The sequence below is a fragment of the Nerophis ophidion genome, linkage group LG19, assembly GCF_033978795.1.
Source record: "Nerophis ophidion isolate RoL-2023_Sa linkage group LG19, RoL_Noph_v1.0, whole genome shotgun sequence".
NCBI classification, from domain to species: domain Eukaryota; kingdom Metazoa; phylum Chordata; class Actinopteri; order Syngnathiformes; family Syngnathidae; genus Nerophis; species Nerophis ophidion.
In genome coordinates, this window is record NC_084629.1 from 18276194 (window position 1) to 18303276 (window position 27083).

Below are 27083 nucleotides of genomic sequence, written 5' to 3' on the forward strand. Positions count from 1 at the left end.
TGCTGAAATCCTATGTATTGAATGCATACAGAATCGTTTTGAATCGGAAAAATATCGTTTTTGAATCGAGAATCGAATTGAATTGAAAAAAAATTGATATATTATCGAATCGTGACCCAAGAATCGATATTGAATCGAATCGTGGGGCACCCAAAGATTCACAGCCCTAATATATATATATATATATATATATATATATATATATATATATATATATATATATATATATATATACTTAAGTTAAGCTACAAGTTACTCTCAATTAAATGTAGCTATGTTAGAGGGAAAGCTATACCCAGAGAATTGTAGCAAGCTACACTACAAGCTACACAACAAAAGTAGTTTTCTACATCATTGCTACATTTATCAGCATTTATATATATGGGCCCACATGTATAATAAATGTGTTAATGCAACTGAGAGTGTACAAATATTACTATTAACTGTCTGTATTTAGCTGGGGACACCCTACAACTACCTCTAGGAGTCCCGCGCCCCACTGTATGTATTTATTTAGTTTGTTGTATTTTGATTAGCAGTCCATTTTCTCTCTTTGTAGCTTGCAGCTTAATGTAAGCTACCTCGCTACATGGCTCTAAAAGTAGAGCTACAGGAAAAGGTACTCGTTAAAGAAGTAGTTAGGCTGCCACCAAGCTACTAGAAAACATTTTTAAGCTACATAGCTTAGCTACCTGTAGCTTGTTACTGCCCATCTCTGAAAAAAAGTGAGGCAATCAGTTGCCTCATATTTTTTGAATTCATGGCCTCAATTATTTGAGTAGAGCAGATTGTAAATATTTGAAGTTTGTGTTAAATGTACTTTTGAATTAAAATTTAATTAAACTTACCAATTAAGCCAACTCAAAAATGTTCCTCCTCGTGTCTGCTGCCTGAAGAGGAAGTGCAGGAAAATTCTACAAAATAAAAGCACTTCCTCTGTTTGTGTGTGTGTGTGCGTGTGTTTGTGTGCGCGTGTATACGTGTGTGTGTGTGTGCGTGTGCGTGTATGTGCACGCGCTGTGGCGCATGTAATATATTATATATACATCCACACAAAGAGTACAATAACAATACAAATCTCTAATGCGATTGATTCATTCTTAATTTATTCTTGATTATATTTAATGATATGTTCTTTTAAAACAAGACAAAATTGTGTTTAATCCACTGAGTTTTTAGTAACTGTGAGTTAATTATTTTAAGTAACAGTTACATAATCTGCAAACAAGTTAATATTAATTAAATATAACAAGTTTAGTCAACTTAAAAGGAAGGAAAATGTTACTCACACGCAACATTTTTGAGTAAGTACAACCTTTACCAACTTTTTATGTTATGTTACTTATTCTAATTAATTATTTTGAGCATTCGGGTTTACAGTGTTATACATCCATTTTCTGCCTCTTGTCCCTCCCGGAGGCATGGGTGGTGCTGGAGCTTATAAAGTATTTATTTTTGAAATTATTTTCTTGCAAAAGAAAAAACTGGGAGTGGGTTGGAGTTGCTCTATTTTCTTTTATTAGATTGAGTCAACTTCTTATATTTTAGTAAATAATTGTTTTTGGGTTTTTTAAATGTATTTGTTTAGGCCAACACAGCACATATAAGTTTTACTGTCAGCACCTAAGGGGAGATTTTATTAAATCTAACCTGTTTTAAAAAAGTTTTTATTACAAACCCCGTTTCCGTATGAGTTGGGAAATTGTGTTAGATGTAAATATAAACGGAATACACTGATTTGCAAATCCTTTTGAACCCATATTCATTTGAATGCACTACAAAGACAACATATTTGACCACATAACTGATAGACATTTAATTTTTTTCAAATAATCATTAACTTTAGAATTTGATGCCAGCAACACGTGACAAAGAAGTTGGGAAAGGTGGCAATAAATACTGAAAAAGTTGAGGAATGTTTATCAAACATTTATTTGGAACATCCCACAGGTGTGCAGGCTAATTGGGAACAGGTGGGTGCCATGATTGGGTATAAAAGCAGCTTCCATGAAATGCTAAGTAATTCACAAACAATGATGGGGCGAGGGTCACCAATTTGTAAGCAAATTGTCGAACAGTTTTAGAACAACATTTCTCAATGAGCTATTGCAAGGAATTTAGGGATTTTACCATCTACGGTCCGTTAAATCGTCAAAAGGTTCAGAGAATCTGGAGAAATCACTGCACGTAAGCGATGATAATACGGACCTTTGATTCCTCAGACGGTACTGCATCAAAAACCGACATCCGTGTGTAAAGGATATCACCACATGGGCTTAGGAAAACTTCATAAAACCACTGTCAGTAACTGCAGTTGGTCGCTACATCTGTAAGTGCAAGTTAATTAAAACTCTACTATGCAAAGCGAAAGCCATTTATCAACAACACCCAGGAACGCCGCCAGCTTCGCTGGGCCCGAGCTCATCTAAAATGGACTAATGCAAAGTGGAAAAGTGATCTGTAGTCTGACGAGTCCACATTTCAAATTATATTTGGAAACTGTGAACGTGGTGTCCTCCGGAACAAAGAGGAAAATAACCATCCGGATTGTTATAGGTGCAAAGTTCAAAAGCCAGCATCTGTGATGGTATATGGGTGCATTAGTGCCCAAAGCAAGGTAACTTACACATCTGTGAAGGCACCATTAATGCTGAATGGTCCATACAGGTTTTGGAGCAATATATGTTGTCATCCAAGCAACGTTATCATGGACGCCCCTGCTTATTTTAGCAAAACAATGCCAGGCCACGTGTTACAACAGCGTGGCTTCGTAGTAAAAGAGTGCGGGTACTTTCCTGGCCCGCCTGCAGTCCAGACATGTCTCCTATCGAAAATGTGTGGCGCATTATGAAGTGTAAAATATGACAGTGGAGACCCCGGACTGTTGAATAACTTAAGCTATACATCAAGCAAGAATGGTAAAGAATTCCACGTTCAAAGCTTCAAAAATTAGTTTCCTCAGTTCCCAAAGGTTTATTCAGTGTTGTTAAAATAAAAGATGATGTAACACAGTGGTGAACATACCCTTTCCCAATTACTTTGGCACGTGTTGCAGCCATGAAATTCAAAGTTAATTATTATTTGCAAAAAAAAACAAAGTTTATAAATTTGAACATCAAATATCTTGTCTTTGTAGTGCATTCAATTGAAAAGGATTTGCAAATCGTTGTATTCCGTTTATATTTACATCTAACACAACTTCCCAACTCATATAGAAACAGGGTTTGTATAATTTCGATTACGATAAACGTGTTCAACCAAAAATCAATTGAGAATCAAATCGTCACCCCAAGTATTGGAATCTAATCTTGAGCCGCCCAAAGATTCCCAAATCTATTGAGCAGCATCATTTTATAGATGTCAATATCAATTTATGTATGCAGAGTCTGACGTTTGTGCCTACGCAGTGTTTTACTATAGAATCCACGCATTGTTTTATAAATGGGGCGGTATAGCTCGGTTGGTAGAGTGGCCGTGCCTGCAACTTGTGGGTTGCAGGTTCGATCCCCACTTCCGCCATCCTAGTCACTGCCGTTGTATCCCTGGGCAAGACACTTTACCGACCTGCTCCCGGTGCCACCCACACTAGTTTAAATGCAACTTTGATATTGGGTTTCACCATATAAAAGCACATTGAGTCACTAGAGAAAAGCGCTATATAAATATAATTCAATTCACTTCAAATGAGGCCCCTTGTCTGCCAGAGAATAAAAGAACTTAGCAGCAGGGACCTGTGTTGCCAATTTAGGGGGTATTTAGTTGAACAACAAATCTATTGACTCTTTTTGAACACTTTAAGATGAAACATACATGCAAATACAAGCTCTCACAAAAGAAACACACCCTTTTGTCTCTCCCACTGCATCTCTAAAAGTTTACACATGCCTCATGGTCACGTATGGAAATTAGACAATGACATCACCAAGCCCCAGATAGGTTGCACTGGAGAGGCTCCAAACCAACAAACAAATGAACGTCAAAATAAATATACAATATTTTGGTGATTATGATGGCATCTTATTGTTATTCTGCCAAACTGGAAGCCATATGGCCTAAATCTTTCATATTTCTTAAGAAAACCAGCGAAGGGAACGTTAACCAGTGTGTGTGTGTGTGTGTGTGTGTGTGTTTTCTTGTATTTCTACCCTGCTTGAGACATCAACAGGGAAAAGTACCTTCCATATGAGGACTGGTGAACAAGTTAAGACCGAAATCATGGTCCCAATACAGAAAACCATTCCATCTAATAGAAAGCCAAATATTAAAGTACGTGAGTATTGCTATTGCTCCAAAGTGAGGATTTTTAGTTGATTTAATGTGCATACAAAAGTAAACTTTTTTTTCGTGTGTGTGTGTCTTGTCCAGCTTCTCAGGCAAATTGTATAGTTGATGTAGATGCACATATTGGCTGTTCAGATTTACTTTACAAAAGAGAATTGTAGGATACTTCTCTCGTTGCTTTATTGTATTTGACTTTATTGAATGTATTTATATTATCATTTGGTGCAGCTGGGTCGGAGCAGGAGAGGATAGAAAGAGAAAAAAAGGAAGACAGAGGGGGAAATTGTGGGGACAATAGGGGGATTAGACAGAGGGACAAAAACAACAACAGCAAACACAACAATAACAACAACAAAAATAGAGCTACATCAGCACATACGATATGTACAAATGTGATGGTAAAAGTGATAGCAAAGAAGCAGTTAGCAAAATAAATAGTACAGAAATGACGATGGGCATATTTACACTATAAATGGAACATTACAAATACCAATAGAGATAGAGCTATTCATAATGAACAAAAGTAAACATTGACGGGTGCGAAGGCAGCAATATAAGATAAAACAAGACGGCAGCTAAAGAAAGACATCCCTATTAATCACTGAAAAACCCGCCAGGTGAACAGCTGATTTTACGACTTCCGGTGCTGACGTAAGACAACCCGCGTCCCATATGAACAAACACACTGCGGTACTAAGACTATAGTGGCCATTAACAGTTAGCTTCTACAGCTGGGATGCCCAAAGTGCGGCGCAGGAGCCACCTGTGGTCCGTGACTCGTTTGTCATCGGCCTTAAGTACATTACAAAAAACAAAAAATAGAGATCTCATTGGTGGTGAAATCTATCAAAATTAGGGTGGTGCCAAAAAGGAGGGATTTTTCAAATTGACTGTTTGTCTGCCCTGGTCAACAAAAAAAACAACAAGTTGGGCTACAAATTTGAAGTTCTCCCCTTTGGCCAACATACTGTATGTAATAACAACTGTGTGTAAAATATTGAAATGCGCCCCCTTTGGCCCCAAAAAATTTAATAAATACAAAAAATATGCATAAAGAGACATACTGTAATAACTTGAAGTAAGTAATAAAGATTAAAAAACAATTACAAACAAAAAAAAAAAATAACAATTAACTAAAAGCTTATCTATTGATATATTTAGAAAGGGTGGTCCTAAAGAGGTAGGCATTTTTCGGAGGCTCATGAAGGTAACAAATACAAGAATGTGTGTGTGTGTGTGTGTGTGTGTGTGTGTGTGTGTGTGTGTGTGTGTGTGTGTACGGGCGCACATCCAGCAGTTCCTACCTACTTATTTCCAGCCGTGTTTTCTCAGCTGCACTTTCCATGCTAGGGAAGAGAAAATGTTTTCTGGGATTTAGGGCCATTTGCGCCTCCTCATCCAGCTCCTGCTCGTCTTCGCCTGCGTGTTTATTCCAGCTGAATACACACCTGGCACGAGGAATAAGGCGGGGACTGTTCCTGTCGCCTGAGAGCTTCTATTCACGTCTGTGCACACACAAACAAAATATTGACGGAGCGTATTAATAGCAGCATGATGGACAGCAGAAGGATGAAGAGGTGGACAAACATTCCTCCATTTTAATGTTCTACATCTACTTACACTGAAAAATTTGTTGCACCCTCCAAGACAAACAGGCTCACTGAGTTGGTTTAGTGTGACCTCATTAAGTTGCTCCCTTCTAGCAGGAGGGGGACAAGGAAGCATCTGGAGGTGGAGAATAAGAGGGCACACCATCAACACACTACATCATTCCAAAAGTCTTAATGTTGAGACCAACACTGACACCTGCTGGTTAAGAGTGACAACACACACGCCCAAGTAAAAAAAAACAAAATCTAAAAAAAAAAAACAACGATACACAAGTAAACAGGAATTTTCTGCAGGTAAAAAAAAAAACGATTCAAAACTATCTTCTGCAAAAAAACAACAATGATGTGCAACAATAAAAACGAGTTTAAACATTTGTCAATAATTTTCCACTGAGGGATGGCAATCGAAAACCGTTTTTTGTTCGGAACCGGCTTCTAGTGTATCAATCCCAGTGGTAGGCTGTCAAGGCCAGCAAGGCCTTCCCTGCTGGCCTAACAAAACCAGAAATCATGATCATAATTAAAAATAAATGTAATTTATCATTTACTTTTCCTAAATATCTAAAATTATTGATATTATTTTTATGTCATATAATGTTCATTCCAGTGCTGTTTTGAGGTTAGAGTTTTTATCTAATCACAATTCAGCTATCTTATGTTGCCATGCTGGATGAAATCTCCCCGGATCCTTTAGAATCAACAATGCATGCATCTGTGCACAGTAAGTGAACGGACACATAGACTTGATAGACGATTGCGATAGCCAATCAGTTCACAAGTTGTTGTCAGTAAGGCCTTCTAGCTGGCCTCACGTTGTGATTGGATACTCACTTGGGACCCCCAAGTGAGTATCCAATCACAAGTTGCGAAAACAGGAAGTGGCACCGGAGCCATAGAAAGCCACAGAAAACTCACCGGTACTCACAAAGAAGGAGAGCAAAATGTTGATTAGTTGGCAGATATATATATATTTGCAAAGCCATTTTCAAGAAGGATACTTAAGAGAATCTAAATATTTTGAGACAAGGTTGGCCCACACCTGAATCTATTAGTCTGGATGGTTCGCTTCCCCTTTGCTCCGGATGACACAAGGTCTAATGTTTCCAAATACAATTTGAAATGTGGACTCGTCAGACCACAGAACACTTTTCCACTTTGCATCAGTCCATCTTAGATGATCTCGGGTCCAGAGAAGCCGGTGGCGTTTCTGGATGTTGTTGATAAATGGCTTTCGCATACAGATGTAGCGACAAACTGTATTTAGTGACAGAGGTTTTCTGAAGTGTTCCTGAGCTGAGCCCATGTGGTGATATCCTTTTGAGATTGATGTCGGTTTTTGATACAGTGCCTTCTGAGGGATCGAAGGTCACGGTCATTCAATGTTGGTTTCCGGCCATGCCGCTTACGTGGAGTGATATCTCCAGATTCTCTGAACTTTTTGATCATATTATGGACCATAGATGTTGAAATCCCAAAATTTCTTGCAATTGCACTTTGAGAAACGTTGTTCTTAAACTGTTTGACTATTTGCTCACGCAGTTGTGGACAAAGGGGTGTACCTCACCCCATCATTTCTTGTGAAAGACTGAGCATTCTTTGGGAAGCTGTTTTTATACCCAATTATGGCACCCACCTGTTCCCAATTAGCCTGCACACCTGTGGGATGTTCCAAATAAGTGTTTGATGAGCATTCCTCAACTTTATAAGTATTTATTGCCACCTTTCCCAACTTCTTTGTCACGTGTTGCTGGCATCAAATTCTAAAGTTAATGAATATTTGCACAAAAAAAAAGTTTATCAGTTTGAACATCAAATATGTTGTCTTTGTAGCATATTCAACTGAATATGGGTTGAAAATGATTTGCGAATCGTATTCCGTTTATATTTACATCTAACGCAATTTCCCAACTCATATGGAACCGTGGTTTGTAATAAGTTGATGTCACTTGTTACAAAATGTTACATTCTTGTGTATTTTTCACATGATTTATTTTATTAAACTCTACAAAAGAATATTGATTTCTTATATTCATTTTCACATTTGTATCCCTATGCTCTTAAGAGCTCACTTTAGGCTTTGTAAGGTCATGTTACCTCTAAACCAAACTAAATTGATGCTAATCTACCTTTTTTTCCTCAAATAAGAATCGTTATAAGAACCGTTAACATACCGAATCATAAAGAAGAATCGGACCAGGAAAAATCTTATCAATTCCCCCTCCCTAATTTCTACCCTTTGGGCAATAATATTCTAAACCTGTGCGATCTACAAACTTACGCTCAGAGCACCCGTTATTCACACTCTAAAACGATGGTGCTGCTAAGTCAATTTAAGGCCATGAGAGCTACTGTCATTTGCATAGGGTGCTGTGCGCCCCCAAAAAAAAGAACAATAAGCAGGGTGGGGAGTAAAATACATGGGGGGCAAAAGAGGGGGTGGGGGGGGGGGGGGACTTACAGGTTGAGCTTGCTTCCCCTCTTTTCTGTACGCCAATTTTACCCCCCACACTGCTTCTTCTTTGTTATTTTTGGCGGACGGCACCATGCGCAAATAACTGTAGCTATCATGGCCTTAAATTCATCCAGCAGCAACACGTGTCATTGTAAAGTGCAAATTACTGGTGTTCTGAGTACAAGTGTGTTGAGCACGCAGGGTGGAATATTGCTACCAAAAGTTTCAACTTAAAAGAAAAATATTTTTAAACTTCTAGATCGTATTTTGACTAGCAGAATTGTTTTCTTTACTTGCGATTTGTTGAGCGTGAGTGAAAACGTTTTTGTGTGTTTGTGGAGTTTTGGCAGTAATATCACTTCAGAGTTGTTCTTCTTCTGTAACAGCTTTCACTTTTCTTAGAACCCATGAAAAGTGATGTACAAAGATATTTTCCGCCATCTGGTGGCTGAAGCATCACAGTACATGACATCATGACTTCATCGTTTTGTTTGCCAGGCGTGACCAATCCATTACCGAAACTGTATTTTGGAGTACTTTGGTTTTATTTTTGTACATTCAAGAATATAAACTGTTTGGTGTGTGTGTCAGTAACAGTAGTGTCTCACAGTTTTACCTCACAGAGTAAATACAAACCACAGAGACCAAATAAAATCAATTCTAAAGGAAAACAAGGCGGAAGTAGCCCATGACAAGAGTCCAGTGCGTCGTCAGTGCTGCGTCTGTCTTGGGAGTGTTGGAAGGGGCCAATCTGTGGCACTAGCTCCGCCCATCGGCAGCTAGCTCCGCCCCCTCAGAGTTCATCCTGCGCAGACAGAGCAGTTATTCCCGCCGTGGTGTTGGAGTTATGTTTTCGTTTGGTTTGAGGCTTATTGTGGCTCACCTTCTTTTTGTTGTGTGACCGCGATGACAACTGCTGTAGCCTCTGCCTGATGATGTCTGCGATCACGTTAGCCTCCCGACTGTTGATATGTTCTCCGCTTTGTGCGTGCTGTCAACACACACCTCTTATATTTAGACACCTGTGTTCCATGTATTAGTAGGGATGGCTGTTGTCTACATTTTTAACCCATATTATTACCAAATCTGTACTTTAGAAATGGTGCTGGTGCCTAAACCAACACTTAAAAATGGAAAACGTGGCAATTTTGTAATTGTTTGTTTTTTATTGAATTTTGTGACATTTAAATTGAACAGGGACTGATAACTTTATTTCAGTAATATAAATTAGGCAACTCTGTGATGAGGCGGCGACTTGTCCAGGGTGTACTCCGCCTTCCGCCCGATTGGAGCTGAGATAGGCACCAGCGCCCCCCGCGACCCCAAAGGGAATAAGCAGTAGAAAATGGATGGATGGATGGAAATTAGGTAATTAATACATTCAAAAATAAGAATACAACATACCACAATTTATCATGGCAATTGTCGCAATGCAGAATATGCAGAAATTGTAGTTGTAATGTTTGAACCTCACAATTCTGGGTGTTCCTAAATACCAACTGGTATATAAGAATAAATGGCAATAATTAAAAAAACGCGGTCAAACTCCCGATAGTTAGTATAAACGTTTTAAATTAAAATTATTCGAAAACACGTGATCGATTACTGCACTTTAATAAACTCATGGACTGGTTGGTGCCAGCTCTCTAGCCTAAATACTAATATGAAAACAAGAAATATTAACATCATTCATTAAGAAACGACATACCCCAATGTATACTTATACAGACAGATTAGTGTCTGATAGGGGTGTCAAAAAAAAAGTACTTTCAAATGAATCGCAATCCTTATTTGTAAAAAATTATATTAATAATTCATTTTAATTTATTTTTATAATTTGTTTTTAATATGTCCAGTCCAGCCACCTTGGCAAATCAAATTGTTGATGTAGATGATTGTCAAGATTTACTTTATAAAAAAATAAGTGTTGGGTACTTCTTTTGTTGCCTTATTTGTATTTGACTTTAGTAATGTTTGGGTAGCCTCGTAATAAACAAAACCAATTCTCTTTTAAGTCATATAGAAATGCATCAGGGCTGTTTATTTTAGGGAGGAATGTAATTAATCATAGAACTAGCACCCAATGTTATTAAAATAGTATTGATCTTGAATCGAGAACAGATTCTGAATCGAATCAATACCCCAAGAATCGAATCATGTGGTGTCGAAAGATTCACAGCCTTGGTGTTTAAGCAACTGAACTGTTAAATTGTGTATATTGAATCTACACGAAGTGACTGTTCTATACTCCGAGAAAAAAAAAAACAAGGGTTTACGGTACGTTTAAGGCCCGCTGAACAGAATAGGACGCCAGATGGTCCGCCAGAAATAATAAATAATAATAGATTTTATTTGTCACATAATTTTCATTTAAATACATCTTAGAGTGATACATTACAAAGCAATATTCAAAACAATACAAGCTTAGCCACTATAACAGATAAAATAGGAAGACAAAAGCGAAAAATAAGAAACACATAACATGCAAAATAGTGGCTTTTTTTAAGAGTGCGTCTATTTATTTTACTTATTTTTAAAAATTATAAATGGGCTATACTTGTATAGCGCTTTTCTATCTTCAAGGTACTCAAAGCGCTTTAACACTATTTACATGTACACCCATTTACACACTGATGGCGGGAGCTGCCATGCAAGGCCCGAACAACGACCCATCAGGAGCAAGGGTGAAGTGCCTTTCTCAGGACACAACGAACATGAGTAGGATGGCGGAAGCTGGGGACTGAACCAGAGGTGCGCCGTCCCCAAAATAACTTGGTCAAAAGATTTCAGTGTGTGTATATAGGTATTCTTGCAACATATCGGCCAAAGGTGGCTGAGTTCGCATTTATTTAACACGGAAATAAGGCATCAATAGCTTTTTCTGGGTACTACCGTATGCACGTGTCATGTGTTTCGGTTTTTATTAATGTATGTATTAAAGTTAAAATACCAATGATTGTCACACACACACTAGGTGTGGCGAAATTAGTCTCTGCATTTGACCCATCACCCTTGATCACCCCCTGGGAGGTGAGGGGAACAGTGGGCAGCAGCTTTGGCCGCGCCCAGGAATCATTTTTGGTGATTTAATACCCAATTCCAACCCTTAATGCTGAGTGCCAAGTATGTGTGAGTGTGTGTGTGTGTGTGTGTGTGTGTGCGTGTCCGTGCATGTGTGTGTGTTCTCACCCTCTTGGCATGCTGGTATGGGTAGAAGCGCACGGTGGGGTAGGCGGTGATGCCTGCCGATTGACATATCTGATAGTGAGCCTGGCAGTCGATCTTGCCAGCTCGAACCTCCCCTTTCAGGACCTGTCAACCCCACAGTGACCCGGCCCGTTTAGACCACCCCTATTCACCTTTCTTGTCCGCAACAAAACCAAGGAAAAAGGTGAGACTCACCCGAGCCAGGACCTCAAACTCAGGGGCAAAGTGTTGGCAGGGTCCACACCAGGGGGCGTAAAAGTCCAGAACCCAGTGGTCGTGACCTGCCACAACCAGAGACCTGAAGGAGTCGGGAGTCAGATCCACTGACGCTTTGGGCAGCGCGCTGGATGTGAACACAACGCCGATAGTTAATTGAACACGCGAGCCACGCTTAACGAGGTGAAGAAAGATGGCGACTCACCTGAGGGCCCAGGATTTCAGTGAGTGTGCGTCTCTGTGCCAGCCGTTGTAACTGCTACACATGATTAACATACAACATTAGCACTGCTACTCAATTCATCTACACAATATTATTTGATTCCTTCTATACTGTGACTGTTGGGTTACAATACAACTAATTAGGGATGGGTACCGTTCACATTTGAACCAATACGGTACCAGTACTCAACAGTGCCAATTTTTGGTACTTTTGTGTGTTTGTAAATATTATTATTTGTGATCAAATTTCATTTAAAAATGACCTGATTATGATAACGGCTGTCCAGTTCTTATATCTGGTTTTATTATCACATCGCTTCGTTTCATTTCCACCGATAACATTAAGTTGAAATTACATTTGCAGGTCCAAGATGTTAGATGGCAGTAGGGTACAGTTTATGGTGTGTTGGTTTGTCTTTGCTAAATCTAGTCTTTTGTTGTGCTCTAAAGAGTGTTAATACAGTAAGTCAGTTGTTTTCAAACTTTTTTCACCAACTACCATTTCAGAAAACACTTGGCTCTCCAAGTACCACCATAAAAACCAACAGTAACATACAGTAGTGAAGTGAATCATATTTATATAGCGCTTTTCTCTAGTGACTCAAAGCGCTTTAAATAGTGAAACCCAATATCTAAGTTACATTTAAACCAGTGTGGGTGGCACTGGGAGCAGGTGGGTAAAGTGTCTTGCCCAAGGACATAACGGCAGTGACTAGGATGGCGGAAGCGGGAATCGAACCTGCAACCCTCAAGTTGCTGGCACGGCCACTCTACCAACCGAGCTATACCGCCCCGTAGCGTAGTAGGCCTAAATAATCACTAAAAACAGGGCAGAAGTTCTATTTAACAGGAATATTAAATATTTTGGCCACTGTATCGTTACACAGTTTGGACAGTAACACTTTGTTTAAATATTTAACTCGGTGATTAGTTGGCGTACCACTAGATAAAGGCTATGTACTGCTAGTTTGAGAATCATTGCTGTAAGTATTGTACTTATTACACACCAGCTAGTTGAGTGTAGCATGAATCTTAGTTGTAGTTTTCATTACCAACTTTGGAGGTGTTGAAATCGCCTTGTGAAATTGCTAATGCTAACCTGTAGCATGTCTACAGCAAAGCCAATGTATATTAGCATCAAGCTAGCACAATTTTGGGAAAACGGAGCCTTTCTCTACTTACATTGGAGGGGTTTTTTTGAGTCAGTTTCTTTGTTGGCATTGAAAAGTGCAACATCAACGGAAAGTAGCTTGGCTGAGTCGGCTCTCGTGCTGCCAAGTGGCAAAGTGCGAGGATTCAGGCGGGATTTTTAGTGAACTGGTGCCCGGTCGGTGCCAAAAAGGTACATGTTACAGGACACATCCCTATCTGTGAGGCACGCCGGAGTACTTACGTGTAGACACCTGGTTTCCTGGTACTTCCCGAGTACAAGCGGATTTCGGGATACGCTCGCACGTGTTGACTCTGGCAGAAGGACTGAAAGCGCTGACAGTCCACAGAGCCGACCAGAATCTGACCTGCCAACATCTGTGAGGGGAGACGCTTGTTAGGACATGTTTTATTACAGACAACAGTTGCGGCACAGTGTGTGTGTGTGTGTGTGTGTGTGTGGTTACCGTACCCGCGCCATGCGCCTCCACTCAGGCAACAGGGCCTGGCATGGACCACACCACGGAGCATAGAAATCCACCGCCCAGATCTTCCCTTCTTCTCGACCTGAGGGGGATAAAGAACGCCTGGAGGAAGTATACCAGCTCCTTCCAAGGGGGAAGGTTAACGGCACATGTGGAACACGAGGTTCACCTTGAACTTTGTCAGAGAAGGTAGGAGGATCTAAAACCACCACGGATGGATGGATCAGGTCCTGTAGGCACAGAATCATCATTGTCTTTGTGTTTCCGGGCAGTCGTTACAAATCACTGTACGCCAAAAATAACCCGTTTCTTCCATCAGGCTAAAACAACTGTCAGAGCAGTTGCTGTGAAATAACCCTGGAATAAATCTTTAGTCACCTCTAATTATTTAGACAAAATCATCTGGGAGGACTCTTCCCTGCAAAAAGGGACATTCACAATACTATATTCATCTTATTATCCCTGCACATACTAGCTATTTAAGTACAACAAATTCCCTGACAATAAGCCACTTCTTTTGTCCTATGCTTTGAACCCTGCGGCTTATAAAACGGTGTCGCTAACTAATGGTTTTGTCTTCGCTGACGGCCATAATGCAAATAGTCAAGATACAGAATTAAGGGCTTGTGGATCAGTGTGTGTCTGGGTGTCTTAAGTCTTCGGAGCTGTAGGTCACATGGGTGTAGGTGGGTGAGTGTTAAAGTATTTAAAGAGAGTAGATACACCCGGAGGAAACAGGAAATAGGAAAGGGGAAGAGGAGAGGAGGAGCCGATACATTTGGGTACCACACTTTCGCTTGGCTTGATTTGGCTCTATATTTCATTTTGTTTATCACTTGTTAGTCATATTATTTTGCAAACCCATTAAATACTCTTCAAATTCACTCAGGAGTGAAGTGCGTCATTCAAGAGACAAACCCATTCTTATCCCTCCAGCAACCATCGAGAAACGTGGCCGCTACACAAATTGTTTAAAAAAAACAAGCAAAAACACTGAATGGGTGTTATTGTTTGTGTTATGCCGCCATCCTTTGGACAAGTTCACTCATTGCAGGTGCTGCATTCCCGTTCTGTTCGGCTGAGCTTTCAACCGGAAGTACAAGTGCCATTCCGCCTTCTTGCCGCCCATAGCATTTTTACTAGTATGGATTCTTCATTCGTCAATCCAAGCAATGTTTATAATTTTTACGAAATAACTAAAACCATTTATACCTCCTAAACCATGTGTGATGTCTATAGTGAGTGTTCTCATGCATATTTGTTTACACTGTACAAAAAAAAACAGTCTACCAAGTCAATTTTTTTGTGTGTTGAACAAACCTGGTCAATAAAGCAGATTCTGATTCGTGACACAGTTATGCAAGATGTACACAGATTACTTTACATTGTGTCAAAACGCCCTTTCTTCAGCGCGGTCCCATGAAAAGATGAAATCAAATATTTGCAGGAGGGTTAGTGGTGTACAGTGTTCCTTCCCTAGTACGCGGTTCACTTTACGTGGCCTCGCTGATGCACGTTTTTTTTGTGTGTAATCTTTTACAGTGTTGCATGCATTTTTATTTTTTTTTTACAGCTTATGAATGCGCATTGTGTTGTGCGTTTTGATTAGCTAAGGGACAGGAGACCATTGTCAATCAATCTTTTTCATGCCATGTGTCCTGTACACCAGTGGTCCCCTACCTTTTTGTTTCTGTGGACCTGTCAACGCTTGATAATTTGTCCCGCGGCCCGGCGGGGTTGGGTGGGCGAGGTGGGTGGTGCGGGGAGGAGATTCTTTTTTTTTTTTGTCATGAAAAAGGGAGTTTTTTTGGGTTGGTTCACAAATTGTAAGTGTATCTTCTGGTTTTTATGTTGATTTAATTAAAAAAAAATAAAATAAAATAAAATAAAATAAATAAAAAATTCTTCTGTGGCCCGGTTGTTGGGGACCACTGCTGTACACTACAGAATGCCTTCAGTTTGCCTAATTAAAACATTGTTTAACGCGAGCAATGTGGCTCTTTATTGTTGCATGTTGACCTAAAACAGGTTTTGATCTTTGATTTCATTTTTTAATACAGTAGTGTACCTTGTTTACCTGTATGTCATCTTTTTTGTAAGGGGCGCTGGAAGCCGGCAGACCCGTCGGCGATCCTGTTCTGTCTCCCTGTAATGTTTGTCTGATCTTGAATGGGATTGTGCTGAAAATTGTAATTTTCCTGAAGGAACTCTCCTGATGGAATAAATAAAGTACTATCTATCTACTGTACTTTTTTTTTTTTTATCCACCAAGGTGTTTAAACGAGAGTAATGTGAGAAAATGTTCATGCCTGTCTAAGAAAAGTTTATAAAGCGGGTTGTTAGGGGTTTTATAGCCTTAGAACCTATGTGAGAAATGAAAAAACATATACTGTGCAGTAATGTAAACGGAAAAAAAACATAATAAATGAAAAAAACAACCTGTAAATTAAAAAACATGCGCAGTAAATGAAAAAAAAAAATCCTGTAAATGAAAAAACATATAGTGTAAACGAAAAAAATATATAATAAACAAAAACACATAAAAAAGTAAGATAAAAATAAAAATCTACTTCTACTACACGGATTTCACTTAAAGCGGGTATTTTTTGGAACGTAACCCCCGCGTTAAAGGAGGGAACACTGTACTCACTTTGTGTGAGCGTACCTGTATAAACTCCAGAATGCCGTCAGCAGAGTGTTGTCCTTCATATTCATGAACGGATGATCCATTGAAGATGACAGTGGTGGGATAAGCGTGTATGTTGTACTGGGAACATGGACACAACAGTTAGTGTGCGTGTAGTTTATAGAAATGAATGGTAGAACTCACCGTGGAGCAGAGGTCCTGGTGGATGGTACAGTCCAAAGTACCAAACTTCATCTGTCCTGCCAGCTGAATAGAGGCTTTCCTCAACTCGGGGAGTAAAGCTCGACATGGAGGACACCACTGTGTACGCAGCGCAACACAACAGCTACACAACTTCTGTTTAAAGCTTGTCGGAGAAAAACTGACCGGTGCAAAGAAGTCAACCAGCCAGGCCTCCTTCCTGTCCGAGGGGAAGTTGTCGGGCCTCAGGGTGGTTACGTGAGCGCGGACGCTGTCCCGAGCGAAAGCTACAATGTTGTACAGCACGTCCTTGCCTACAGGGGACACAATGACGGGCTTATAATAAAAAAAAAAAAAAGGATTTGTGCAACAAACTTACCGTGGTGTATTTCAAAGTCGTGGACTCCCAGGCCTTTGAAGACGGCCACGCAGGCTTTGTGGATGTAGAGCGACTGACACAGCTGCGCGTCAGCACTGCAGTCCACCCGGCCCACCTGAAATGACACACAGGTCACACACACACACACACACACACACGCTCTCAAGGCCAAAGACTGCGCAGACCCACCTGTATGTGGTCATTGTGGAAAAAGGCCTGGAGCTTCTTGTATTCGCTGGGGTTCCTGTGTCCAAACGTGAAGCTGACCAACCAGCGGTGACGGGCCAGCTTGCTCTGAGACAGGAAGTAGAAAGGGAGTCACCAACGGGGACGCATTTCAGGAGTTTGGCGGGGAGTCTTTACATGGAAGGTGTCGGCGGTGAGCAGCTGCAAGTCTGGGAGATGATCGATGACCTGAGTGTAAATCTCTCTGCTGTCCAGAGTGCGGAGCCACTGAGAGGAGAGGACAAGTCAGCACATTGTTGTGTCCCCATGTGCACGTGTCAACTCACCAGGACACTTCCTTGTTGATTTAGGGCACTTCCTGGTGGGAACAACGCAGTGGCTCCACTGGTTACCTGGCAAGAAACAATCAAATCAATCGATTAAAGTTTGATTGATTTAAACTTTTATTAGTAGATTGCACAGTTCAGTACATATTCCGTACAATTGACCACTAAATGGTAACACCCGAATAAGTTCTTCAACTTGTTTAAGTCGGGGTCCACGTTAATCAATTCATGGTAAGTATCCTTATATTGCTTTTATCTTACTGACGCCACGTTGTGTTCATTAAATATGCCTGGTTGTCAAGCTAGCTCTGTTCTCAATGGGTACCAGGAGCCATTTATCCTTTATCCAAGAAAAAATGCCCTACACTCATGGTGTTTTCGACTGTACAAATCGTGAAAAAGGATAAACGCTTATTTAGAGTTTCTCGAGAGATAATTAAAAATGCCGGAAGAGTGCAAGAGTTTACGAAACAACGATGTTAGTCAAAGGTAGCAGAGTCAAAGAATGCACGAGTTCGCAGTGATCACGTTGTTAAATGTTTGTTTGATATACTTTTAAACGTTACTAATTCCCATTTAAGTATTATCTTAATATTATTTGTATTGCTTAAACACATGTTTGTTGTGAGAAAAGCACCAACTCCATGAGTCTAAATTAACAAAAACAAATGTAAGCAAACCTAAAAGAGTTAAGCTTTTACCAAAGGCAGCAATCATATGTGAAGCTTTTAGGACATACACAATGTTGACATCTATAGTTTTATTTTGATAGACAGGGAAAAACACATTACTCATAAACAGTTATATATATGTATATATGTATGTATGTGTATATATATATATATATATACACACACACACACACTCACATACAGTAAATACACACATGTATATACTGCAAGTAAATATGTATGTATACAATGTATCTATCTCCATAATGTAATTAATTTAAAATTAAATACCTCAAGTTTTGGTCTTTTAGTATTTTTAACGGTGAGATTAAAATAGAAATTAATTAGATACATTTTGTGCAGATCATAATGAATTAACCGCTCATGTTTTCCAATCGCTTGACTGCACTAATTATCTAACAATGACTCTTCCAGCAGTCAATTAGTTATACAGTAGGTAGAGTTTTATTTTTGCCTCATTCCTGTGAGAATCCTGCGTGTGACTGAAGCATGAAGGAGTAAGAATAGCCAGGACTAACTGCAGTGTACTCACACAACCACAAGAAAGTACTTTTACCTGGAAACTCTGGCAGAGTTGTTGTTGTATGCTGCAGTCCATCCATCCCACCTTCACCAGGCCGTCCTACACAAACAACCAGCATGACCATGCAAATACTGACCCGGCAACTGCAGTCCAGGGAGTTCTCACCAACATGGAGGCCAGTTTCTGCCTGGTCCTGGACTCCAGACAATCTGTGGAAACCAGCAGAGGCGCTTTGTTAGTGCGGTGGAAGCCGCTCATGTGGACGCGAGCCAGCTCGTCCGAGGTATGTCAACGTTAACCTCAGCGAGCTGGTACTGGTGAGAGTTATACCTCCTGTGTCCGAGCAGAAGGTGATGAGCCAACCCAGCCCTGACGCGAAGGCACTGTCGATCTCGCCGAACACGTTGCCTAGCAACAACAGAGTAGCCCGGTGAATCTGTAGGCCCGTCTGATAAGGTGAGTGCAACTCACCTTGCCGCAGCTGTGTGACGCTGGTCTGGATGAACTGCATGCAGAAGGTCACCAGCTTGTCTTTCACACGTTCACCACTGAACTTCACTGGTTTCTACTCCAGGAGGGATGGAAATTAGATGAAATTTGAAATGTTATTAGTCTCTTCAAATAACATAGGGCTGTCTTTTGATTGATTGATTGAAACTTTTATAAGTAGATTGCACAGTTCAGTACATATTCCGTACAATTGACCACTAAATGGTAACACCCAAATAAGTTTTTCAACTTGTTTAATCAATTCATGGTCTCTCGTATGGAGTACTTTAGCACATTTTATTACGTCTGAATTGACACACTTCTGAACTTAATTAGTTTTTTGAGTGCATAAGTGTGTTTATGCTGAGAACTACGCCACTCACAACAGTCAAAAAGCTTGTTAGTGCCGCCCAAGTGGGTCCCTGAAAAGATTTCAAAAATGTATGAAAATGGAAAAAGATGACATCACGCCCGGTTGTCTCTTTGCACTTCGGCACTTGGACGGACGACTGGTACCTTCTAGGTAATGTTGAAATTTTCAACGCCAACAAAGAAATGTACTCTTTTTTTCTTTTTTTTCAAAAACTCTCCAGCCTGAGTAAAGTGAAGCTCCATTTTTCCAAAAATGTGTTAGCTTAATGCTAACATACATTGGCTTTGCTGTAAAATGGGACTATTTAATGGCGATTTCAACACCTCTAAATTTGTTAATGCAAACTACAACTAAAATGCAAGTTACAATCAAGTAGCTGGTGTTTAATAAGTACAAGACTTTCTGGGGCGCAACAAAAAAACAAAAAAAACACACCTTAACGTTACTGCCATCTAACGTTTTGGTCATGCAACTGTAATTGCAATTTAATATTATATTTGCAAATAATATAATAAGTACAAAGTAATAAAACAACAACTGGACAGCAGTTATCGTTATCATCTCATTCTTAAATGTTGCAATAAAAATTTGATTTTATTATATAAAATAAGTATATCTATTAGCACACAAAAGTACCAAAAATACCGGTAACTGGTATGGGTTCAAATGTGAACGGTACCAATCCCTGGTAGACATACAAAATAAGTGTCCTTTCTGGAACAATACTGCAATGTAAGAGCATATTGTCAATATAAACATGTATTTAATAATTACTGTTGAATAACACCAAGCGGTGTGCAGCTTCAGCGGTCGCGGAGGCAAAAACTCGGACATGGGAAGAGTTCGGGGAAGCCATGGAAAACGACTTCCGGACGGCTTCGAAGCGATTCTGGACCACCGTCCGCCGCCTCAGGAAGGGGAAGCAGTGCACTATCAACACTGTGTATGGTGCGGATGGTGTTCTGCTGACCTCGACTGCAGATGTTGTGGATAGGTGGAAGGAATACTTCAAAGACCTCCTCAATCCCACCAACACGTCTTCCTATGAGGAAGCAGTGCCTGGGGAGTCTGTGGTGGACTCTCCTATTTCTGGGGCTGAGGTCGCTGAGGTAGTTAAAAAGCTCCTCGGTGGCAAGGCCCCAGGGGTGGACGAGATCCGCCCGGAGTTCCTTAAGGCTCTGGATGCTGTGGGGCTGTTTTGGTTGACAAGACTTTGCAGCATCGCGTGGACATCGGGGGCGGTACCTCTGGATTGGCAGACCGGGGTGGTGGTTCCTCTCTTTGAGAAGGGGGACCGGAGGGTGTGTTCCAACTATCGTGGGATCACACTCCTCAGCCTTCCCGGTAAGGTTTATTCAGGTGTAATGGAGAGGAGGCTACGTCGGATAGTCGAACCTCGGATTCAGGAGGAACAGTGTGGTTTTCGTCCTGGTCGTGGAACTGTGGACCAGCTGTATACTCTCGGCAGGGTTCTTGAGGGTGCATGGGAGTTTGCCCAACCAGTCTACATGTGCTTTGTGGACTTGGAGAAGGCATTCGACCGTGTCCCTCGGGAAGTCCTGTGGGGAGTGCTCAGAGAGTATGGGGTATCGGACTGTCTTATTGTGGCGGTCCGTTCCCTGTACGATCAGTGCCAGAGCTTGGTTCGCATTGCCGGCAGTAAGTCGAACACATTTCCAGTGAGGGTTGGACTCCGCCAAGGCTGTCCTTTGTCACCGATTCTGTTCATAACTTTTATGGACAAAATTTCTAGGCGCAGTCAAGGCGTTGAGGGGTTCCGGTTTGGTAACCGCAGGATTAGGTCTCTGCTTTTTGCAGATGATGTGGTCCTGATGGCTTCATCTGACCGGGATCTTCAGCTCTCGCTGGATCGGTTCGCAGCCGAGTGTGAAGCGACCGGAATGAGAATCAGCACCTCCAAGTCCGAGTCCATGGTTCTCGCCCGGAAAAGGGTGGAGTGCCATCTCCGGGTTGGGGAGGAGACCCTGCCCCAAGTGGAGGAGTTCAAGTACCTAGGAGTCTTGTTCACGAGTGAGGGAAGAGTGGATCGTGAGATCGACAGGCGGATCGGTGCGGCGTCTTCAGTAATGCGGACGTTGTACCGATCCGTTGTGGTGAAGAAGGAGCTGAGCCGGAAGGCAAAGCTCTCAATTTACCGGTCGATCTACGTTCCCATCCTCACCTATGGTCATGAGCTTTGGGTCATGACCGAAAGGATAAGATCACGGGTACAAGCGGCTGAAATGAGTTTCCTCCGCCGTGTGGCGGGGCTCTCCCTTAGAGATAGGGTGAGAAGCTCTGCCATCCGGGAGGGACTCAAAGTAAAGCCGCAGCTCCTCCACATCGAGAGGAGCCAGATGAGGTGGTTCGGGCATCTGGTCAGGATGCCACCCGAACGCCTCCCTAGGGAGGTGTTTAGGGCACGTCCAACCGGTAGGAGGCCACGGGGAAGACCCAGGACACGTTGGGAAGACTATGTCTCCCGGCTGGTCTGGGAACGCCTCGGGATCCCCCGGGAAGAGCTAGACGAAGTGGCTGGGGAGAGGGAAGTCTGGGTTTCCCTGCTTAGGCTGTTGCCCCCGCGACCCGACCTCGGATAAGCGGAAGATGATGGATGGATGGATGGACTGTTGAATATTACTTACACATACAAAGTTTCCAAGGCTTTAAGAAAGTATCCAATAACAAAAGTGTCCGCATCACTCAACTTACTGCGCCATGAGCCTAACTTCATGACAGAGCACATTGTCAATATAAACATGCATCTAATAACTATTGTTTAATATTACTTACACATACAAAGTCTCCAAGGCTATTACAAGGTAACCAGTAACAAATATGTCGGCATCATACAACTTACTGCGCCATGAGCCTAACTTCATGACTTATCACCAACAAAACTATTACCGCTTCAACTTAAAGACAGCGTACCCAGACAGTAAGTGTTTTTCACACCTACTTTAGTTCTGCTTGACTAATTCCACTTGATCAAACCTGTTCTAACGTTCCACACTACAAAATGATAAATGTATTTATGATTCCTGACGATATTGTAACGGATCTACATTGGTATCGGCCAACATTCAAGCCTCCGATATATTGGCATTGTATCGGAAGGAGAAAGAAGTTCCATAGTTGGTCGCGATCTTGGCTACAAAGAGGAGGGAGAGAGGTTAACTGGAGTGTTGGCAATTCACTATTAAAAGGAGAACGTGTGTGAGTTGAGACACTATGAGGGCTATTTATTTATAGTATGTTCAATAAGTGAATACAAAGTATTGCTACCTGTCCTGCTGTGAAAATGTAGAGGCTGGGGTAGCTGCTGATGCCTTTCCTGCGACACAGGTGGTTGTTGTCACCGCAGTTCACCGCCCCGATCCGGACCACGCCGTCCATCTCCTTGGCAAACTCTCGCCACTGAAACGCACTCGTTATCACTTTTGACACAACTCTCGGGCATCACAGTGCCAACACAAAAAGGCAGACGCATGATGGTGCGACAAGGTGTGTTGCGTTACCGTCGGCGCCAGCTCGTGACAATGTGAACACCGCGGGAAATAAAAGTTGATGAACCAGATCTCTCCTGAATTCACAGCCGCCTCTGAAACACACACGTTTCACTTTAATAACAAAATAAAACAACAGGAAACCTAGTACACATTTTAGACATGTAAAGTTAAAAACCTAAATTAAAAAAATACATTTGTATGATAGTCACAGTTTGACCCTGGAACAGAATATTTCTATTTGGGGCGGCATAGCTCGGTTGGTAGAGTGGCCGTGCCAGCAACTTGAGGGTTGCAGGTTCGATTCCCGCTTCCGCCATCCTAGTCACTGCCGTTGTGTCCTTGGGCAAGACACTTTACCCACCTGCTCCCAGTGCCACCCACACTGGTTTAAATGCAACTTAGATATTGGGTTTCACTATGTAAAGCGCTTTGAGTCACTCGAGAAAAGCACTATATAAATAAAATTCACTTCATTTCACTATTTTATAATGTTTAGTTTGTACTGTTAAACTTCTTTTTGCACTTATAAACCATTAAGAATGTTTAAAATGTGTCTTAAAGCTAAATAAGCTTGTATTATGGTCACAATGTGATTCGGTAACAGATCATTTCCATTTTAATTTCCATTTTAATACTACTTTAAACATTGCCACACATTTTTTTGCATTTGTATGAGAGTTAAAACTGCAAAAATGTGACTAAAGACACTGCCTATACACATTGTATGTTGGTCACGGTGGCAGAGGGGTTAGTGCGTCTGCCTCACAATACGAAGTTCCTGCAGTCCTGGGTTCAAATCCAGGCTCGGGAACTTTCTGTGTGGAGTTTGCATGTTCTCCCCGTGAATGCGTAGGTTCCCTCTGGGTACTCCGGCTTCCTCCCACTTCCAAAGACATGCACCTGGGGATAGGTTGATTGGCAACACTAAATTGGCCCTAGTGTGTGAATGTGAGTGTGAATGTTGTCTGTCTATCTGCGTTGGCCCTGCGATGAGGTGGCGACTTGTCCAGGGTGTACCCCGCCTTCCGCCCGATTGTAGCTGAGATAGGCGCCAGCGACCCCAAAAGGGAATAAGCGGTAGAAAATGGATGGATGGACTATACTTTGGACACTTTTGAGACCGTTAAGAATGTTTACAATGTGCCTTTTAAAACACAGTACTAACACTCATTAAACCTGTAAAATGGCCACAGTTGGACCCTGGAACAGATTATTACCTCCTTTGTTGTTACTTATAAGTATTTTTACACTTTTGAGATCATTAGGGAGGTTTTAAATGTGCCCCAAATAAAGCTTGTATAATGGCCACAATTTGACCCTGGAACAGAGTTCCATATAGTCTTGTTTTTACATTTGACTAATACACTGACTCAATTCTTTTTCTACGTGTATGACAGTTAAAAATGCTAAACTGTGACTCTAAACATAGTCTGTACACTTAAAAAGCCTAGATGTTGGCCTCAGTTAAACCATCGAACAGATGACTAATATTTCTATCTAGATTTGATTTTACATTTCACTACTATACTTCTTTTCACACGACAAGAACCGTTAACATTTTTTCAACATAAGACTTCATACACTGGCTGTAGACCAAATTAAGCTTTTATGATGGCCACAGTTTGACCTTGGAACAGACTATTACTATTACTACTATACTTTTGACACTTTTGAGACCGTTAAGAATCTTAACAACGTGCCTTTTAAAACACAGTCCTAACACTTATTAAAGCTGTAAAATGGCCATAGTTTGACCCTGGAACAGATTATTACTAGCCTCATTTGTTGGTACTTTGTGTTTTTACACTTTTGAGACCATTAGGGAGGTTTGTCACGTGCTTTTTTAAAAACACTTGGTAAAGCTGTAAAGCGGTTTAACCCTGGAAAAAACTATTACATTTTTTTCCTGTTTCGTTTTTACTTCTATACTTTTGACACTATTGAGATCATTAAGAATGTTTGCAACGTGCCTTTTAAAACACTTATTAAAGTAAAATGGCCACAATTTGACACTGGAATAGATTATTTCTGTTATACATTTGATAATAATTTTCCTCTGGGAAAAGTGGTGCACAGGTTGGATTGCGTTGATACAAAGGTGAAGAGGATACGACACATTCTTACCAAAGTCGCCGCTGTCCAAGGTGATGATCTCCAGGTCGTCATCATAGATGCCTGAACACGACGACAGAAGTAATCATTCATTATATATTGGACAGTTAACACCTTCAAATGCTGCCCACTCACCAAAGTCGTAGCGGTAGTAGTTCCAGCTCTCGTAGCGTCCTCCTTGCTGCTCGTCCAATCCCTTCTCTCCATATTTGTCGTATTTCTTGCGCAGGTCCTCATCCTTCAGAACCTCATAAGCCCGGTTCACCTGCAGGAACTTCTCGTGGGCCGACGAGTCACCCTGTAGACATTTTATCAATGTAAACCGGTCTTTCCATCGGCTTGATTGATTGATTGATAGATTGATACTTTTATTAGTAGATTGCAAAGTTCAGTACATATTCCGTACAATTGACCACTAAATGGTAACACCCGAATAAGTTTTTCAACTTGTTTAAGTCGGGGTCCACGTTAATCAATTCATGGCTCATGTGATGTCGCTCACCGGGTTCTTGTCCGGGTGCATGGTGAGGGCAAGTTTCTTGAAGGCTTGTCGGATCTCCCTGGTCGTGGCCTCCCTGTTGACCCCCAGCAGGTTGTAGTAGTCGCTGCCGGCGGCACACACGGCCCCCAGCACGCTGACAAGGAGCAACCATGATAGGAGGATCCAGATGGGATGGTGGACACACCTGGAACACATCACCTGTCCTCCCATTGCAGCCACTAGACCAGATAGGAAGACACAAACTAAATTAGGACTGGTTGATGTTGACGAACCAGGTCACTTGCATTTCTTACTTGGTTAAACTTACTTACTTCAAAAAACAAGTTTATGTTTTTCAGTGTTCTGTTGCGGTGTGTGCACACCTGTCCATCTGAAAAAACAGTATGTGAGAATGTCCTGTCCTTTTGAATATTATAATTGGCAAACCACACAAAAACATTTCATTGGAAATTGAGAAAAAAAAAACATTTAAAAAGTAAAATAAAGTAAAGCCGCTGCTCTTCCACATTGAGAGAAGCCAGATGAGGTGGCTCGGGCATCTGGTCAGGATGCCACCGGAACGCCTCCCTAGGGAGGTGTTTAGGGCACGTCTAAACGGTAGGAGGCCACGGGGAAGACCCAGGACACGTTGGGAAGACTATGTCTCCCGGCTGGCCTGGGAACGCCTCAAAATCCCCCGGGAAGAGCTAGACGAAGTGGCTGGGGAGAGGGAAGCCTGCTTAGGCTGCTGTCCCCACGACCCGACCTCGGATAAGCGGAAGAAGATGGATGGATGGATAGAATGTCCTGTCGTTTTGTATATCATAATTGGCAAACCACACATAAACTGATTCATTTGAAATGGAGGAACAAAAAACATTTCCCCGCCACTAAAATAAACTTAACATTTGCTATTAAGTAGCAGAAAGGCTACATAGCTAGCTAGGATAGCATAATTAGTTTCCATATGGCTAATTAACGCCCTTCATTGTGATGCTTAGCTGTTTATAATGAACCATTTCGGTTTGAGTCGAAAGTCTCTCAACACGAACCAAAGTTTACTTTTTTTTAAATATGCTTTTTACCTGTAATGCGTCTTAAAACTTTTAGAAGTCTCAGCTGATAACATCCGCATCCACATCCGTCTTACGCCGGAATGAAGTCTGCTGTTACAAACTTCACTTCCGTCCGGTGCCTTTCCAAGTAAAAGCCACATAGTCGGCCAGGCTAAAGTACGTGGATGACAGTTTCTGTAAATACGTTATTTTAACAATAAAGTTAATAATGTACCCATTTTATTCTGGATCCCACTCATACGTACGCACAAAATTGTTACATTTGTTGAGTCTGGTTTTATTTTGACAACTTGACCAGTGCTCATACTGTGATGACATTGCACAGGAGTTTGGTACGTTCAAGTGTAGAAACGACGAGCGCACATTTCTACTTTCAATACGATCTAAAAAAATTGATCGTAAGGTAATTCATCAGTTGTATTAAAATATCAAACAGCGATAAAAACTTCTGTAAAAAAACAATAATATTCACTTAATGTTAAGAAGTT

At 41.2% G+C, this 27083-nt stretch overlaps 2 protein-coding genes across 11 annotated transcripts in view; both read right to left on the reverse strand.

Moving 5' to 3' along the window:
- Positions 1-8227, reverse strand: part of dusp19a (dual specificity phosphatase 19a) — a 53943-nt gene extending 45716 nt beyond the window's left edge. For 3 of the 10 annotated variants that reach the window (XM_061879390.1, XM_061879388.1, XM_061879386.1), the window contains exons 1-3: positions 5902-8225; positions 5730-5786; positions 5586-5627 (exon numbers count right to left, since the gene is read on the reverse strand). The gene's annotated coding sequence lies outside the window, so the exon portion shown is untranslated. Of the gene's footprint in view, positions 1-5585; positions 5787-5901 lie in introns of all 10 variants that reach the window. The other 7 variants (XM_061879384.1, XM_061879387.1, XM_061879382.1 and 4 more) reach the window with 5 other exon arrangements.
- A 642-nt stretch (positions 8228-8869) lies between these two features.
- Positions 8870-26740, reverse strand: dnajc10 (DnaJ (Hsp40) homolog, subfamily C, member 10). The gene is made up of 26 exons (XM_061879393.1): positions 26605-26740; positions 25852-25910; positions 25541-25758; positions 25174-25336; positions 25051-25101; positions 22936-23018; positions 22703-22834; positions 19027-19120; positions 18886-18963; positions 18721-18764; positions 18589-18654; positions 17341-17406; positions 17192-17281; positions 17018-17122; positions 16829-16943; positions 16636-16763; positions 16453-16569; positions 16288-16389; positions 13792-13852; positions 13610-13704; positions 13382-13515; positions 11972-12025; positions 11746-11893; positions 11533-11655; positions 9227-9334; positions 8870-9148 (listed from the first exon to the last, which is right to left on the reverse strand). Coding segments are annotated over exons 2-26 (2388 nt in total). The 5' UTR covers positions 25853-25910; positions 26605-26740; the 3' UTR covers positions 8870-9136.
- Between the last annotated feature and the right edge of the window lie 343 nt (positions 26741-27083).